Raw genomic sequence first — 15,472 nt, 5'->3', positions numbered from 1 at the left:
TTACTCAAGATGCATGGCCCTGAATATAACAAACATTGTTCCTTGACCTTCTTTGGAGCACTTTGTGCCATATTTGGATCTGCAGTGCCAGCCTTTTTGTGGGTAATGACTAAAAACTGGAACAAGAAGCAATTAACTCTGTAGCTATGCAAAGGATGTTCAATGAATTCCCTCTAGTTAATCAGTGTTGGTATGTACAAATTAACTAGACAATTTTGAAAAAGATTAAAAAGATCTGCTGAAATCTGCAGTTTCCCTTCAATCTCAGCCGGGCTGGAGGGTGGGGGAGTCCCATGGAAAATGAGCTCGGATCCTGGATTTGAATCAGACCGAAGCTAAGAAATCACATCTTAGATGGGTGAATCATTCCCAGCCATACAGTCAAATGGACTTATTTGTACAGCCTGCAGTTAAATGGGGTTAGTAGAACAGCTGCCCGTTGTGATTTAGCAGAAACGTAGGTATAAATGCAACTAAAATATAAAATAAATTTACAAATGAAACAAAAAATAAAGTGTGAAGCTGCAGCATACAGTGCCACAGTGAAACATATCATTCAGTGCAGAGAGAAACCACAATCTACAATCAATTTGGAGTTTCAAGGTTGTGCTATGTAATTACTACTAATACGTAGCTGATTATTTGATTGCCATCCTCCCAAAAGATCGTGTAGGAAGCTGTTTTGAGAAGATAATATTCCTTTTCTGCTCTCTCCCCCCCTCACACCCCCGACAGCTGGTCCACAGTAACTCGCTGTTCCATTTCCCTTCCAACCTCCCCTTGTATTTTTAGCAAAATTACCATATTGTTGATGTGCATTTCCAAACATTTCTCCCATTTTTAAAAATACATTTCAGCAGAGCTTCTTTCCCTTTTTCCCTCTCCCACCCCGCTCACCATTTTTGACTCTCCCCCAACACACACGTTGCGTACCTATTTCTAGCTTTCAAATGTTCACAGGTTTTGTTAATATCCTTTTCCTGTTTGACTCTGGCATCTATGCGCATTGGCAGGGTGGAATGGTGGTGTGCCTAAACGAAACACAAGGAGTGATGGCGGACAGTAATTTAGATACCTCTAAAAGGAGATTGAGAAAAAATTATGGTAAAGAAGTCTATCAATGGATACTAGTAATGATAGCCATATTATGAAGCTTAGGGTTGCGCAGGAGAGCACCTACTCTGTGGCAGCCCCAGAATTGTGGAATCCCTTCCCTTGACCTTCATGATACAGCTTTGCTGAAGTTGCACCTTTTAAGACCCTGGCCGTTTGAAACTTGTATGTTCATTTATTATTTTATTTATTACATTTGCATACCGCCCTCCATCCATAGATCTCAGGCCAGCTGACAACGTAAAATTACAATATAAAAAAACACAGAATACAGAATAAAAATAAGAACAAAAACAAAGCCCTCCCAGTTGAAAGAGATTTTAGGAGTTACTGTGTTCTTGTGGCTGTGCAGTGGTACCTCTGGTTACGTACTTAATTTGTTCCAGAGGTCCGTTCTTAACCTAAAACTGTTCTTAACCTGAAGCACCACTTTAGCTAAAGGGGCCTCCTGCTGCCACCGCCGCGTGATTTCTGTTCTTATCCTGAAGCAAAGTTCTTAACCCGAGGTACTATTTCTGGGTTAGCAGAGTCTGTAACCTGAAGCGTCTGTAACCTGAAGCGTATGTAACCCGAGGTACCACAGTAGTTTGCTTTGTAATGTTTTTATTGTTGCGTTTTAAATTGTTGTGACAATTTAACCCTGATGATGAAAGGCGAGGGAGGAGAGCAGCAACAACATAAAAAGCTTGCTGAATCAGACCAATGGCTCATCTGGCCTAGCACCTGTTCCCAGTGGCGTAGCGTGGGGGGTGCAGGGGGGGCCGGCCGCACCGGGCGCAACATCTGGGGCTTAGGGTTAGGGGGCGCAAATCCACAGGTTAGGGGGGCGCAAATCCATGGGTTAGGGGGTGCAAATTACTTGCCTTGCCCCGGGTGCTGACAACCCACGCTACGCCACTGCCTGTTCCCACTGTGGCCAACCAAATGCCCATTATGGGAAGCCGGCAAGCAGGATTCAAGTTTAAGAGCACCTCCCCTCCTGCAATTCCTAGCAGCTGGTATTCAGAGGCATACTGCCTCCAACCAGGGAGTTAGAACATAGCCATTGTGACTAGAAGTTGTGGATAGCCTTATCCTCCATGAAAAGGCAGGTAAAAAGTGGTAATTTTAATAATAATAAATTTTATTTATACCCCACCCTCCCCGGCCAGAGCCGGGCTCAGGGCTGCTAACACCAGTAAAATTACAGTAAAAACATAATAGGGGAAAAAACCCAATTTAAAATACAGGTTAAAAAGCAATTTAAAATGCCGCCTCATTTTAAAAGTAGCCCATAGATCAAAACCATAAGGGGAGGGAAACATAAGGGTCAGACTGAGTCCAAACCAAAGGCCAGGCGGAACAGCTCTGTCTTGCAGGCCCTGTGGAAAGATGTCAAGTCCCGCAGGGCCCTAGTCTCTTGCGACAGAGCTTTCCACCAACTCGGGGCCAGTACTGAAAAGGCCCTGGGCCTAGTTGATAAATAAATAGAAGCATCCCCACTTGTGTGCGATCGACACGTGTGCGACCGTGTATATGTGCAGCGCCAGGAAATAAGTAAATCATTGAATTCATACCCAGAAATGGAGGGAGAATGGTGGAGAGTCCTTGTGGCTTGCAAGGAAACCCTCCCCGGAACCCAAAGAGGACTTCAGTGAGGGCAGAGAAGAGACTGGAGGTGCAGCGGGGCTTTGTTTAGGCTGCTCAGCCTCCCTGGCCAACAGCTGGTATGTGGGGTAGCACAGCCAACACTTTTCTGCCCATCCTGCAGCCTCCTGTCAGCCCCAGAGCTTCAACACTAGTTGTGTATATTTTTGGTACAGTATTTTTGATTTTTGGAGAGGAATATTTTGAGAGAGTATGGTAGAGAGGGCATTTATGTGATTTTCACTTTTGCGGCGCCAGAACGTAACACCCCCCTCCCCACATACCTTAACTGGGAAGTCACTTGCAGTCCAGAACAGGTTGGCAAATGCTGATCATCAGAGTTTATTGTGTGCGAACAAGTTAGTTTAATCTACATTTTTTTTTCATGTGGAAACAATTTTTTATTATTCTTGTTAGTTGTTGTAGTTGCAGCAGCAGTGATTAATCACCTTTCTGCCCAACTAGTGATACAAAATATAAAATATATACAATATTAAAAACAACAATATGGATAAAAACAATGGTTGAAGCAGAACAAAGCTGTAACTGGGGGGAAGCGGAATAAAATTTAAAGCCCATCAAAAATCCGGCAGAGATTTTACTAATGGCATGCCAAAATGTTCCGCTGTGTTTTCATCGAACATTGCACATTGATTGATGAGAAAAGGAACTGCGTCTGAGAACTTTCAAATAGGAGAGAAATGTTTACTGGAAAGAAAAATAGACATAAGAACATATGAAGAACCTGCTGGATTAGGCCAAAGGGGGCTCATCTAATCCAGCATTCTGTTCTCACAAGGGCCAAACAAATGCTCCAATGGGAAACCAGCAAGTAGGATTTGAGCGTAAGAGCAACTCTCCCCTCCTGTGGTTTCCAGCAACTGGTATTCAGAATCATTGCTGCCTCCAACTGCGGAGGCACAAAGCCCAGCCATCGTGGCTAGTAGCCATCGATAGCCCTCTCCTCCATGAATTGGTCTAATCCTCTTTTTAAGCCATCTGGGTTGGTGTTCCTCACTACCTCCTGTGAGAGTGAGTTTCATAGTAAAACCATGTACTGCGTCCTCTGCAACCTGACAGCAGTGGAGTTGGCTCAAAACCTCACACCCACCGAAACACTCAAGGAATTCTCAGGTGCCCTGACAAATAGATGAGGAAAATGGAAGACCCTTTCGTAGGGGAAGCAAACTTCCACGAAACCATACTGGTTTTCAGAGCCGTCTTTTCCATAGGGCTTAGTGGGGCGTGGCACCAGGGCGCCGGCCTCTCAGGGGCATCGCAGCAAGTGGGGGAGCTGCGTGGCTTTGACGGTGGCCTCCCCTTTCCCTGCAGGCCCGCCAGCTGTGCCCCGCCAACTTTAAGGCTGGCGGGCATGCAGCTTTCCTCCCAAGCCTCCTTGGGAGGAGAGCGATCCCCGCGGAGGCTTGGGAGGGAAGCTGCACGCCTGCCAGCCATATGGTTGGCAGGGCACGGCTTCCGTCCTTAGCCTCTGTGGGGATCGCTCTCCTCCCAAGAAGGCTTGGGAGGAGCGCAACTTCACTCCCAAGCCTCTGCGGGGATTGCTGTCTCACAGCGGCATGGGGGAGAGTTGCGCCCCCTCCCCATGGCTGGCAGTGTGCAGCTATGGCCACCCCAACACTATCTGTGGTAATTTGGGGGTAATTTGCACCCCGGCGCCACATCTGCTAAAAATGGCCCTGCTAGTTTTATTCCTTCTAAGGCTTGGTAAAGATAGGGCCAACTGACCTCCTTAGCAAGGAAGGCCCACAATTGAGACTCCTGTGAGGAGGTTTCTAGGTGAGGAAGGGCGCCTGAGGTGACTGTGGCGGTTTGGTGAAAGGGCAGCCTCCTTGCCCCAAACCCCTTTCCGAGTTTCTGTTCTGACAGTCCCAACATTGTTTGCTGCTGGAGGCAAACCGATAGGTACAGAAGGGAAAGGTACAGAAGGGGAGGGGAGTTCTTCTTCTGGGAGGCGAGGTATGCATTTAAGGGCTTGCACTTTCTCTCTCAGGAGTATAATTTTGTGGGAATGTGTTGCCAGGACAGCAGGCACCTCACGCCCGCCTGATTTCCATAATCCCTAACAGAAGCCCCTTTCAGAGTTAAGGAGGCATTAGCACATAAATGCTCCATTTGAGGTCGAGTGAGCCTCTGAAGTGTCAGCGTTTTCCAGGGCCTGTGGCCAAGAAAAGCGTGTTGGGGCTGGAGCCGGGCCCTGCGCACGTGCGGGCCCTGGGTTTCGGCTCCAAAGGCAGCGCCTTTAATCTGAGAAACATTGCAGGACACGCTGTGTGCCACTTGGCAGTGAATACTCCCAAGACAACTTGTCTCTCTTCAGGTGGCTTTTAACGCTTGATACAATCACTCCTGCAATTTTGAGTGATTTTAAAGAGCTTTATCTTGGGATAATTGGAGCTGTGTGGAAACAGGGCCTTTTTGCGTCATTTTTTCTCTCGGAGCTTTTTCTCTGTCTTTTCCCCTCCTCCCTCCTTTTCCATGTAATTCAACAACAAGGCATGGAATCCAGGCTTAATTTGTAATTATAAAGGCGCTGGGAAGGTGTGTTCCTCGTTGAGAGCTGTGCTCTTGGACCAAAAAGCACTGTGACTTAGAAGCAAAACCTCCCCCAGTGGTGGTATAGTGGTTAGAGTGTTAGACTTGGACCTGGGAGACCAGGGTTCCCACTGGGCCATGGAGCTCCCAGGTGACCTTGAGCCAGTCACTCACACTCAGCCTAACCTACCTCACAGAGTTGTTATGAGGATTAAATGGGACAGAGGAGAACTATGTAGGCCACCTTTCGCTCCCTGGGGGAAAGGTGAGGAATAAATAAATAAATGGGCTGATAATTTGGAGATTCTCATCATTTCCCCTATTTTCAATGTGCAGGTACATCCCCACCCAGGTACAAGAGGAAAGTATCAGCCAGCTTTGGGAAAACACCAAAGGTTGCAGAACTAGAGGAATGTTCGGCAGTGGGGAGGGAGAGCTCAGCAACAGCCCCATGCTCAGTAGCCACTGAATTTGGACTTACTGTTGGGGATGGGCCGGGGAGGTGGGGACAGACCAAAAACCATAAGAACATTAGAAGCTTCCTGATATTGGGTCAGGCTATTGGGTCCATCTAGCTCAGTATTGGGGTCTCCCCCAGCCCTTCCTTGTGTCATGGCCCTGTCAAGCAAGGAAAGTCGAGAGTGAAGAATTAACTCTTTATTGTCAAAAGTACACTTACAAGTTAGGAAAAGGCATGCCCATCAGTTATGTGTTTCTCAGCTGCTCCCAGGTGTGAACCCAATGAGGCAGTTGCTGCAACAGAGAGGCCCCGTCCCCTGCTTATGTATCTCCCCAACCTGAGCTCTGTTCAAGCAGGTGAAAACTACACCTGCGTGTAACCTGTTTCCTCCTCCCACTTCAGTCCTCCTGGTCCAGGGAGACAGTGGAGCAAGATAGGTGGGGACACGAGGAGGAGGTGTGGAAGCCCTTGACTCTACACCAGCCTGACCTGCCTCTCCCTCCTGCTGCACCTGTTCTTCACTCTCCGATCCTGCAGCTTCTCTTGCCTCTCATTCTCATCTCCTGGCTGTCACAGGCTCCCCCAGTTCACTGATTCCTTCTTCCAAGTCAGTCTCCAATCCCACTTCTCCCCCCACCCAGTCCCTAACTCATCAGTATCCGGCTGGATAGCCACCACTCCTCAGTGTCCAGCCAGTCCCTGGCCCCTGGAGATGCTGAAGATTCAACCTGGGACCCCCTTTCAGCCCTAAAGCAGGTGTACTGCTTCCGAGCTTCCCATGTTGCTTATGGGAGTGAAGATATCTTAAAGTCGTACTTCAGGAGACTGTTTGGATTCTTTGTGAGATAAAGGGAGAATAGAAAGGAGAGGGGGAATTCGGTGAAGAGGGGTGTGGGCAGGGCGTTCACTTTCTTCTTCAGTGTGGCTACTGTTTTTTCAGTCAGGTTTCTGCACCCACACCCACAGATGTGGCCTTTTTTGAGGGTGTGTGTGGCCTGGGAGAGTTCTGGGGGCCAGATAGTGTGCCCTGCAGGGCCACATTCAGTCCTGTAGGCCTGGCATTCTACACCAATTTTGACTAGTACTGCTGGCGATCTGGAACAGGACCGGGAAGTGGCATGTGCCCTAGAGAGAGTCCTGAGGGCCACATAGAGAGCTCTGCAGGGCCATATTCAGCCTGCGTGTCTGAGGCTCCCAACTCCCATGAAGAGTACCTTTTTATGTGCATCTGCAGAGTCCTGCGGTCATCTGTCCCAGGCTTCTTGCAGCTGTCTAAACTCACGTTCCGATTTTCCCTTCCCTCCTTCCTCATCGGCTCTGTCGTGCATTATGCCTTGAAGGCCTGCATTGGCACAGGAAGCACAGCCGAGAGAGCCAAAAACCTGCCATTCTCCTCACTTGGGCTTTTTCTAGGAATGCAGATTTCATTAAAGAGCACAGCCAATTATGTGAAAGTGAAAACTTCACTGCCGCTTCCTTCACCCCTCATAAGCCTTGCGAGTTTGAATGGGTGCCAGCGAGGCAGATGGAGTAAGTTACATTGGTACCAGTCCCTAGGAAGGAGGAAAAGAGGCCCTGCTATTGATCCCTGCAAAATATGTTGCCATTTCAACATGGCAAGATGTGGGAGGTGTGAGGGAGTCTTTGCTCCTTCTCTTGCATCGGTTCAATTTAAAAGTGAGCATGCAAAAAAAGAGAGAGAGAGAGAGAGCGGAAGAATTCAGTCTCTTTACTGAAGCAAAGAGAACTGATTTGTGTTGAAGCACGCATATATTGGCACCCAAAGCAGTGCTGGCACCCCCACCCCCAAAACTGGGGAGCCTTTTTCAGCTCGAGGGCCACGTTCTCCTCATGGGCAACTTTCTGGGGGCCACAGACCAGTGGAGGGTATGGCAGAAGTAGATGCGCGCTCACAATCTCAATTTCATCAAGGCAAATGAGAGTTGTTATTGTAGATCAAGGATACATCCAGCCAAGTAAAATCACCAGCAGAGGCCACAAAGCAAGGCCAGGGAAGGCTGTGTCTCAGGTGTGTGTGTGGCCTAAGCAGTCTCAAGGGCCTGAGATTCTTCCACTCCTGTAGTGGATTATCTTGATGAATTCTGAGCTGAATTTTGTAATTGTGGGCTCATTATTACGCTGGCTCCAAAAACCTACAAAACTGCAGCACGATGCAGTGAAACAATATGACCCCCCCAAAACATGTGCACAGTAATCACTATTATTATATATTAATTTTTTTATACCACCCTTTATTTGTAGATCTTAGGGCAGTTCACAACATAATGTTCGGGCTGCTGCATAAGCAGGTCAGCACTGCTGTGCTCCGAGTCTTACCTGTGATCGATGTTCTAGGTCGATAGGCCACAACGACTGAATGGCCCCCGAATAAGGAGTCCCAGACTTCAGGTGGTGTTCTGCTGCCTACACTGGTGTAAATCCATGTAGTTCTTATTCACAGAAGTTGCTCCAGAACTGTATGGAGTGTACCTTTCATTTTTCCCATCGAGACTGGTTGATATTTTGTGGGTTGGTAGGGGGAGAGGTCTTCCCTGTGCAACATGAATTTATCCATGGAAATCCTCTGGATTTTGCATTTTAAATATCTGGCGCCTGCCTTTTTAAGTGAACTAATGTATTGCACGCTTCCTGGTCTAATCAGAGAGCATAATAATATTTTGGATGTTTCAATTCTTTGAAATTTATGATACAGAACATGGGCTTTAAAATGTACCATATGCATTAAAATACACATTTTCTGATTAAATATGTTTAGAGATGCATAAACATATTGAGTAAAATATGTACTAAATATTAAAATGCATATTTAAATATGTGTGCCATATTTTTATTTTTTTTAATTGCAGAATGGGTTGAAAACAGAATGTAGCAGTATTATGAATAAACACATGTGAAATTGATATGGGATTGCATCTGTTAGTCATGTTATGTTAGTCATACCCAGAGAAATGGACCTATGTTGGTCATGGCCATTGATTTCAATTGGTCTCCTTGTGACTATGGCTAACATTGGATACAGCAGATTGGCTGCAAATAGATGGATACCACCATCAATATTATGACCTTTCTCAAACCATTTTTGGAATGATTTTCTTTTCTTGTCTTTTTTTTTTTTAGTGCAAAATTGCCCTGGAGAGTAGAGGGTGGCAACATCTCAGGCTCTTGCCTGTCAGTGCTGTTCATAGGCTGCTTCTGCTGCAGCCTTGCAGAATTGCCTTTGTGTTCAGAACTCAACCATGGAGAGGAAAGATATATGTCTGGACTGAACATAGCAAAAGCACTTTCAGATTGCCCCCAACACCCTAAAAATGTTCCACCTGTCTTCACCATTATTTTTCAACAAAAAACTGTACTACGGTCTAAAAGTTGATCGGCTCGTTGATCTAAACTCGTTGATCGGCTCACTTGTTCAACCTAATTCTTTATTTGTAGATCGACAGGACAGAAACAGCTGTGAACAACCTCAATCCAGCCTTCTCCAAGAAGTTTGTCATAGATTATCGCTTTGAGGAGGTTCAGAAGCTGAAATTTGCCTTGTTTGACCAAGACAAGTCAAGCATGCAGCTGTACGAACATGACTTCTTGGGAGAATTTTCCTGCACCCTGGGAACAGTGAGTGTTACTACCTGCTTAGTGGAATCCCTAAGTTTCTGCTTCCAAAGTATTGCCGGTCATTGGCAAGTTGTTGCTAGTTCTTCAGGCAGCGAAAGAGATTAGAAGGCAGAACAGGGAACAGGAACATAAGCAGGACCCTCCTGAATTAGATCATAGCTCTGTCCTCTTTCCAGCTGTTATGCTTTTGGAAAGCCCGCAGCAAGACATTAAAGGTAACAGTGCTCTATTGTTGCTTATTCCCATCTAATCTAGTTTACCACCATTGTATGTGAAGGTCCTGTTTCACTATCAAGCCTATTCTCCATTTAATAGACCAATCATCTGTGCACTGATTTATCTAATGCTTTAAAAAAACTCACCTAAGCCATTACAACATCTCATTGGCTAAATTACGTGCTCTGTAGAGCAGTGCCAGTCTTTGTTTACTGTGCCAATATCTGAACCGCTAGGTGACCCCCCTCCCCAAAAAGCCTCTGTAGGCATCTTCCAAACAATTCCCCAAACCTTATAACGAAGGTTGCCTTTCAGATACAGGCAACCTCACAAAGCAATTTACACTTAACATTACAGCAAAACATCAGGGCAGCTTTGAAACAAGGTGGTTAGACTAAAGAACTGAGAATTAGGATGGTGGGGGGAAATCTGCCCCACAGAAAGTATGAAGAATTTGTCAGCCTTGCATAACCATGGGAAGAATTGCATTTCAGGAACAAATGTCCCAAGAACCACAGAGAAGCCATTTGGGGGTGACTGTGGTTTCTTGCTCTCAGTCATCTCTTGGATCCTCTTTCTTTTCTTTTTCTTCTTTCTCTCCTCTAGATGAAGATTCTTTCCATCACCTGCTCCAGTTAAAGCTACTGATGCAAAGGGATACTGGCACTCACAACAAGCCCCACTTTGAGTGCAGATCCCAGCTGGCTTTCTGTGAGCCCCACTCAGCCCCTCAGTACTTAGCAGGAAGCCTGCTGGAATGTCCTCAAAGTCTTCTCCTGGGCCCAACCTTTTCTCCAAAGGCACGAGCAGCCCATGAATAGCCTTGGGAAGGAGCTGCCTGAATGGCGTCTGAGAATGCCATTCTCTCCCTCTCTTTAATTTCACTTTTACGTCAGGCTTCTGCTAGCTTAGTTTGGCTAGACTGTTGCAATGCACCTGATGAACCCTGCGGTTAGATTGAATGGAAAGACTCCTTCTCTTTGTCACCCCCTAGCAACCTTGCTGGCCACGTAAACTTGAAAACCAAGGAGATAAATCCCTTGGTTTTAGGCATGAGGTGCATGCATGCTGAGATCAGGAACACAAGTCAGGTCCGCCTGCTGAGCCGCTCTCTGCAAATGCCCTCTCCTGTTGTGCTTCCGTCTCTTTCTCTCCTCAGCAGTGCTGAGTGTTTTCCGCAGGTCCAAGGCAGGATGTGAGCAAATATGAAATGTCACCATTCAGCACGTTGTGCAAGTGCATGTTTGAACAGGGATCTTAACTCTGTCCAGTATTGGGTTTTTGGTTTTAGTTTGTTTTGGGGTGAATATTTTTTATTTCATTTTATAATAAAATGGAGAGAACAGTTATAACAACAGATGGAAATTAAAATAGGAAAAACAAACTATAAAATAGGCACGTAGAATGAGTACAGTCACACATGGGTTATAAGTCCAAGTAGAGGATATTAGCATTATCTGATTATCAGCTATCATTCCAGATCTGTCCAGGCCTGTGACAAGGGTTGCCTTGAAAATGATGGTTCTGTTGTATATGTAAAAAGGAATGCCAAATCATATAAAAAGTATCTGGAGCTTCTGGTCCTTGTCAGAATCTCAAATTATGCATCATTTTCTCCATTTTGGCTAGATTCCAGAATGAGTGGTACCAAGCGCCCAGTGTAAGGTTTGGGGCTGTTTTCCAATGAGTTTGCAATTAATGTTCCAAATGCCAAGATAATAAATGAGGCCGATTCTTTTGGCAAGTTGGCATCATCAAAAACATTAATTTTGGGCAACAAACAATAGTTTCTTTAGTAATTTGTCAAAATTAGTATCTGTCAAAATTAAATCCCTCAAATCTTGCAACAACTTAGCATTGCCACCATAAATAATAATGACTACATCCAGGATTGTACTCTGTCAGATCATTGCTACAGACCTCCCTTTGTTTTCTGTTCTTCTCCCTTAGATTGTCTCAAGCAAGAAGATGACAAGAGCACTCCTCCTGGGGAACGGGAAGCCAGCGGGAAAAGGAATGATAATGGTATGGGGGACATGAAAGCAGTGGTATAAAGAGGGTGGGGACTTGGATTCTGAACTTAAATCCCAGTTCTGCATTTGGGATATAGCTGGAATCTTTTTTAAGCCCTTGGTTTTTTAATGACTGCTGTGGGAGCCACCCTGGCTGGTCACTTCACTCCCCAAGATCTACACACTCCCCCCCACCCGAAAAGAAAAAAACACACAAAGTGTACTTTTCTAAGGAACTGGAGTAAAAGGTTGCTCCAGTAGAATTGATCTGAGCCCTGAAAAGAACATAGAACTGAAAGAAGTGGGAAATGGAGCCACTCTTCCAGATTCCTTCTTCAGCTCTTTATACTTTTCAAGAGAGAGAGAAAGTTAACCAGCCTCTCATTTAAAACAAATTCCTCTTCCATCCCTCTGTTTTACTCTATTTTTTATTAGAAGAGCAAAAACAACAACCAAAGGGACCAGAGCAGCCAAACTTCCAAGTCCTGATTCATTCATTTCCATAGCAAAGCTTAAGCAGAAATTTCAGTGCGTGCTTAAACCTCTCACCCTGGAAACAAAGCTTCACTTGGACTGGGTGGCATCCAGGTTTTAAAAAAATGTTCAGACTTATGTCCATATGAAACTATTTGCATAAAAATGCATATGCCATGCACTCCTTTATTTCTTCTGCAAATTTGTGCGCAGTCTGCAAACCCATAAGCGACATGCAAGATAAATCAGAATAAAAGGTTTGGTTTATGGGGATGAGTAGTGTTAGTGGTAAGAGGAACAGGGCTTACTACTTAGCAACAGGTTTCTTAGCAACAGTTTTTCCTCTCTTGCACACTTGTGCACACAGAGCAGTGCCTTTCCCATTGTAGACATGTCTGGCTAGTTTTGCAAATGAAAGGAAGTGATATTGGCTTGCATTAAAAGCGCACACACACCTCCCTCCAATCCTTCTCATCTATAATTATCAATTGGAATGAACTGTTTGCTGCACTCTTGATGCCTATACATCATCATGATATATCAAATGCACCATGAGCCATGCTGTGCATATTAGCTCACTGGTCCTTGCGTTGCAGCCTTGGGTTCACCGTTGCTGCTTCCAGCTATGCTTTCAATGCCTTCAGCCACTGTAAACCCACTACATATTGGTGTGTGTGTGTGTGTGTGTGTGTGTGTGGTTGCATTCCATGGAGTGCGTCTGAAGCCAAAACTGAGTATAGTCAAAACCCATTTGGTTCAATGGCAAGTGGATTTGCCAAAGTCATTTTTCCTGGAACCATTTTTCCCTTTCCACCCACTTTCTGCCCCCTTTTAATTTTTTTAAAAAAATATTTTGCCACATGCGGAAAGTTGAATGTGCAGAAGTTAAATGTGCATAAGTTGTGGACTTATTATATGATTCCATACTGGAAACAGGAGAGAGAAATGGCAAAGAGTCAGAGGTGTTTTTGAAGGGATTTTTCCAACTTACTTTTTAAATGTAACCTGACAAGTGGCTCCCTCTACAATAGAAACCCACAAATTCTGTGCATGTTTCTTATCCCAGGAACCTTGTTCCTGCTGAGCAAAGTTGAATCTAAAGTGAACAATGGTGTTGCTTGAATTGCCTTCACTGCAGTAATCTTGGTGTATTGTCACCAGCTTGCTGAGATGTGTGGGCAGAGGAGGCTGGTCTATGATGTCAAATGGGGAATTGCCCTAAACAACCTCGGTCTGCCCATAGCCAGTCTCTGGATACCTGCCTTCTTCCTTACAACCAGTCCAAGCTGGAGCTAAACAAGAACAATCACACAAATTGCCCATGAATATATGGGAGAACATAAGAAGGTGCCTTCTACCAAATCAGACCATTGGTCCATCAGTACTGTTCACGGTGACTGGCACTGGTTCTCTGGGGTCGCAGACAGATGCTTCTCCTAACCTTACCTGGGGGATGCAAAGGGGTCAACTTGGGCCCTTCTGCATGCAAAACAGATGCTCTGTCACTGAGGATTCTCTGGCTGTGATTCCTGCATTGCAGGGGATCAGTCTAGATGGCCCTTGGAGTCCCTTCCAGTTCCACAGTTCTATGATTTCATGCATGTTGACCAAGAAGGCACTCACCAGAGAATATTTTCATCTTGAAATGGAAACAGCAGGATGCTCAGTTGTTGTGTTTCCTGAGCTTTGATGTATGCAATTGTGCATACATTTTTCTAGTGCAGGAGAGAAGGAAGAGCTTGGATAGGATTGGCCAAGCACACTTCGTTGCTTAAGGCAAAGGGCAAGATCACACACACAAACACATTCCACACACAAAAGCTAACTGGGCTAGCATTTGACTCTTATTTCACCACTGGTGATGGGACAGCGTCCAAGTGAGGACAGCAGGTTAGTTCAAGAGGGTGCATACGGTCCACACTACCTCTGCCTTCCAAGCCCTCACTGCCACTCAGGATGTGCCACCTGAGGCAGCTGTCGCACTCAGCCCAATGGTAAGGCTGGCCCTGAGTTTGGCTGCTGAATCCCTGCATGGCAAAAATTGTGAGCAGCAATCCACATAATTAAGGCCCCATTAATATTGTCTGCCCAACAGAGATAGGAAAACAGACATCGTCCAGCTCCTTCAAATTAAAACAGCCAGATGGACCATCATTAAAATGGAGAAAAAATAAAAATATCGCTATTTCCTGTGTTACAGGCTGCTTTAAGCATACTCATTGATGTGGGTGGTTCCTCCCCCCCTCCACCATAGGAACAAATATATATATATTTACATAGCTTGGCAAAATAGTTATAGGAGGAGATGCTGGACTAAATGGGCCACTAGCCTGATCCAGCAGGCTCATCTTACGTTCTTAGGAGCATTTGGCAATGCAGCTCCCACTGGTGTGGATGGGGTACATTGGATATCTGTACATAAAACTCAGAAATATCTAAAAGATGCCACACCAGCCCAGATTATGATTAAAGTGGAGTGAGAAGGAAAAGGTATTGGCAGCAGGCTTCCGTGTGGAGGCACCCTCCAGCCCAGCACCCTGGAGAGAGATCTCTAAGGACTTCCTAATTGTGAGACATTGACGCCCATTGATAAAATGTCTACCAGCTATCCTGGCCCATGAGTCAGGAGCCTGTGGCCCTGCAGATGTTGATGGACTGCAACTCCCTTCAGCCTCAGCCAGCGGTCAGCAATGGTAGGAGCTATAGTCCAACAATATCTGGAGGTCATCAAGTTGGAGAAGGCTGTTCCTAGCACTCAAAACTGCCGTGGAGAAAGAGGTTGAGCTCAGGGCTTGCCTTTTCAGTTTGATGGGCTGGTGACAGCAGCTGCTTTATGATGCAAATTGCAGTCTCCTCTGATTTGGCTGCACCATGGTGGGCTATCACCTCCCTCTGCTGATCAGGTGTGCTTGATTTTAATGCCATGGGATCTGCTGAAGGCATCTTCATCTGTGCTTGCCCTCCCCATGCACTCAGCCAGTCACCAATCAAGCAGGAAATCTATGCAAGGAAACTGACAGTGGATTTAGAGAGGGGAACGGTGTAACTTGAACACTCCGTGTTCAAAACTGGCTGCTCGCAGGGCTGTTGTGAGGATAAAACAGGCAGGAAGAAAACTATGCAAACCATTTTGAGCTGGTGGGATATAAATGCAATGAACGAATAAATAAAATTGTTGTAAATGGTGCTTTGCGAGGAATTAAACAGACAGGCCTCCAAGGGGCATACTAACTAGACACAGACCCAATATCTGTACCAGGCAGACTAGATTTTACAGGAAATGTGAGGGGCTTTTTTTTTAAAAAAGCAGGGAAACAGCTGAGACCTACACAGAAGGCAGGAGGATGCAGCTGGGTCCCATTGGGCTGGTGGTTTGGTGCTGCTG

General features: G+C 45.7%; 1 protein-coding gene across 1 annotated transcript in view; it reads left to right on the top strand.

Annotated features, from left to right (window-relative positions):
* The window catches only part of CPNE2 (copine 2), an 80,348-nt gene that overhangs the window by 34,531 nt on the left and 30,345 nt on the right, over nt 1–15,472 (top strand). Inside the window, exons 3-4 of the mRNA XM_083625229.1 lie at nt 9,206–9,385; nt 11,552–11,626. Of these exons, the coding sequence (XP_083481355.1) occupies nt 9,206–9,385; nt 11,552–11,626 (255 nt within the window). The remainder of the gene's footprint in view (nt 1–9,205; nt 9,386–11,551; nt 11,627–15,472) is intronic.

The sequence above is a fragment of the Podarcis filfolensis genome (assembly GCF_964270895.1).
Source record: "Podarcis filfolensis genome assembly, chromosome: 8".
NCBI lineage: Eukaryota > Metazoa > Chordata > Lepidosauria > Squamata > Lacertidae > Podarcis > Podarcis filfolensis.
This window is presented reverse-complemented; position numbering and strand designations above follow the sequence as displayed.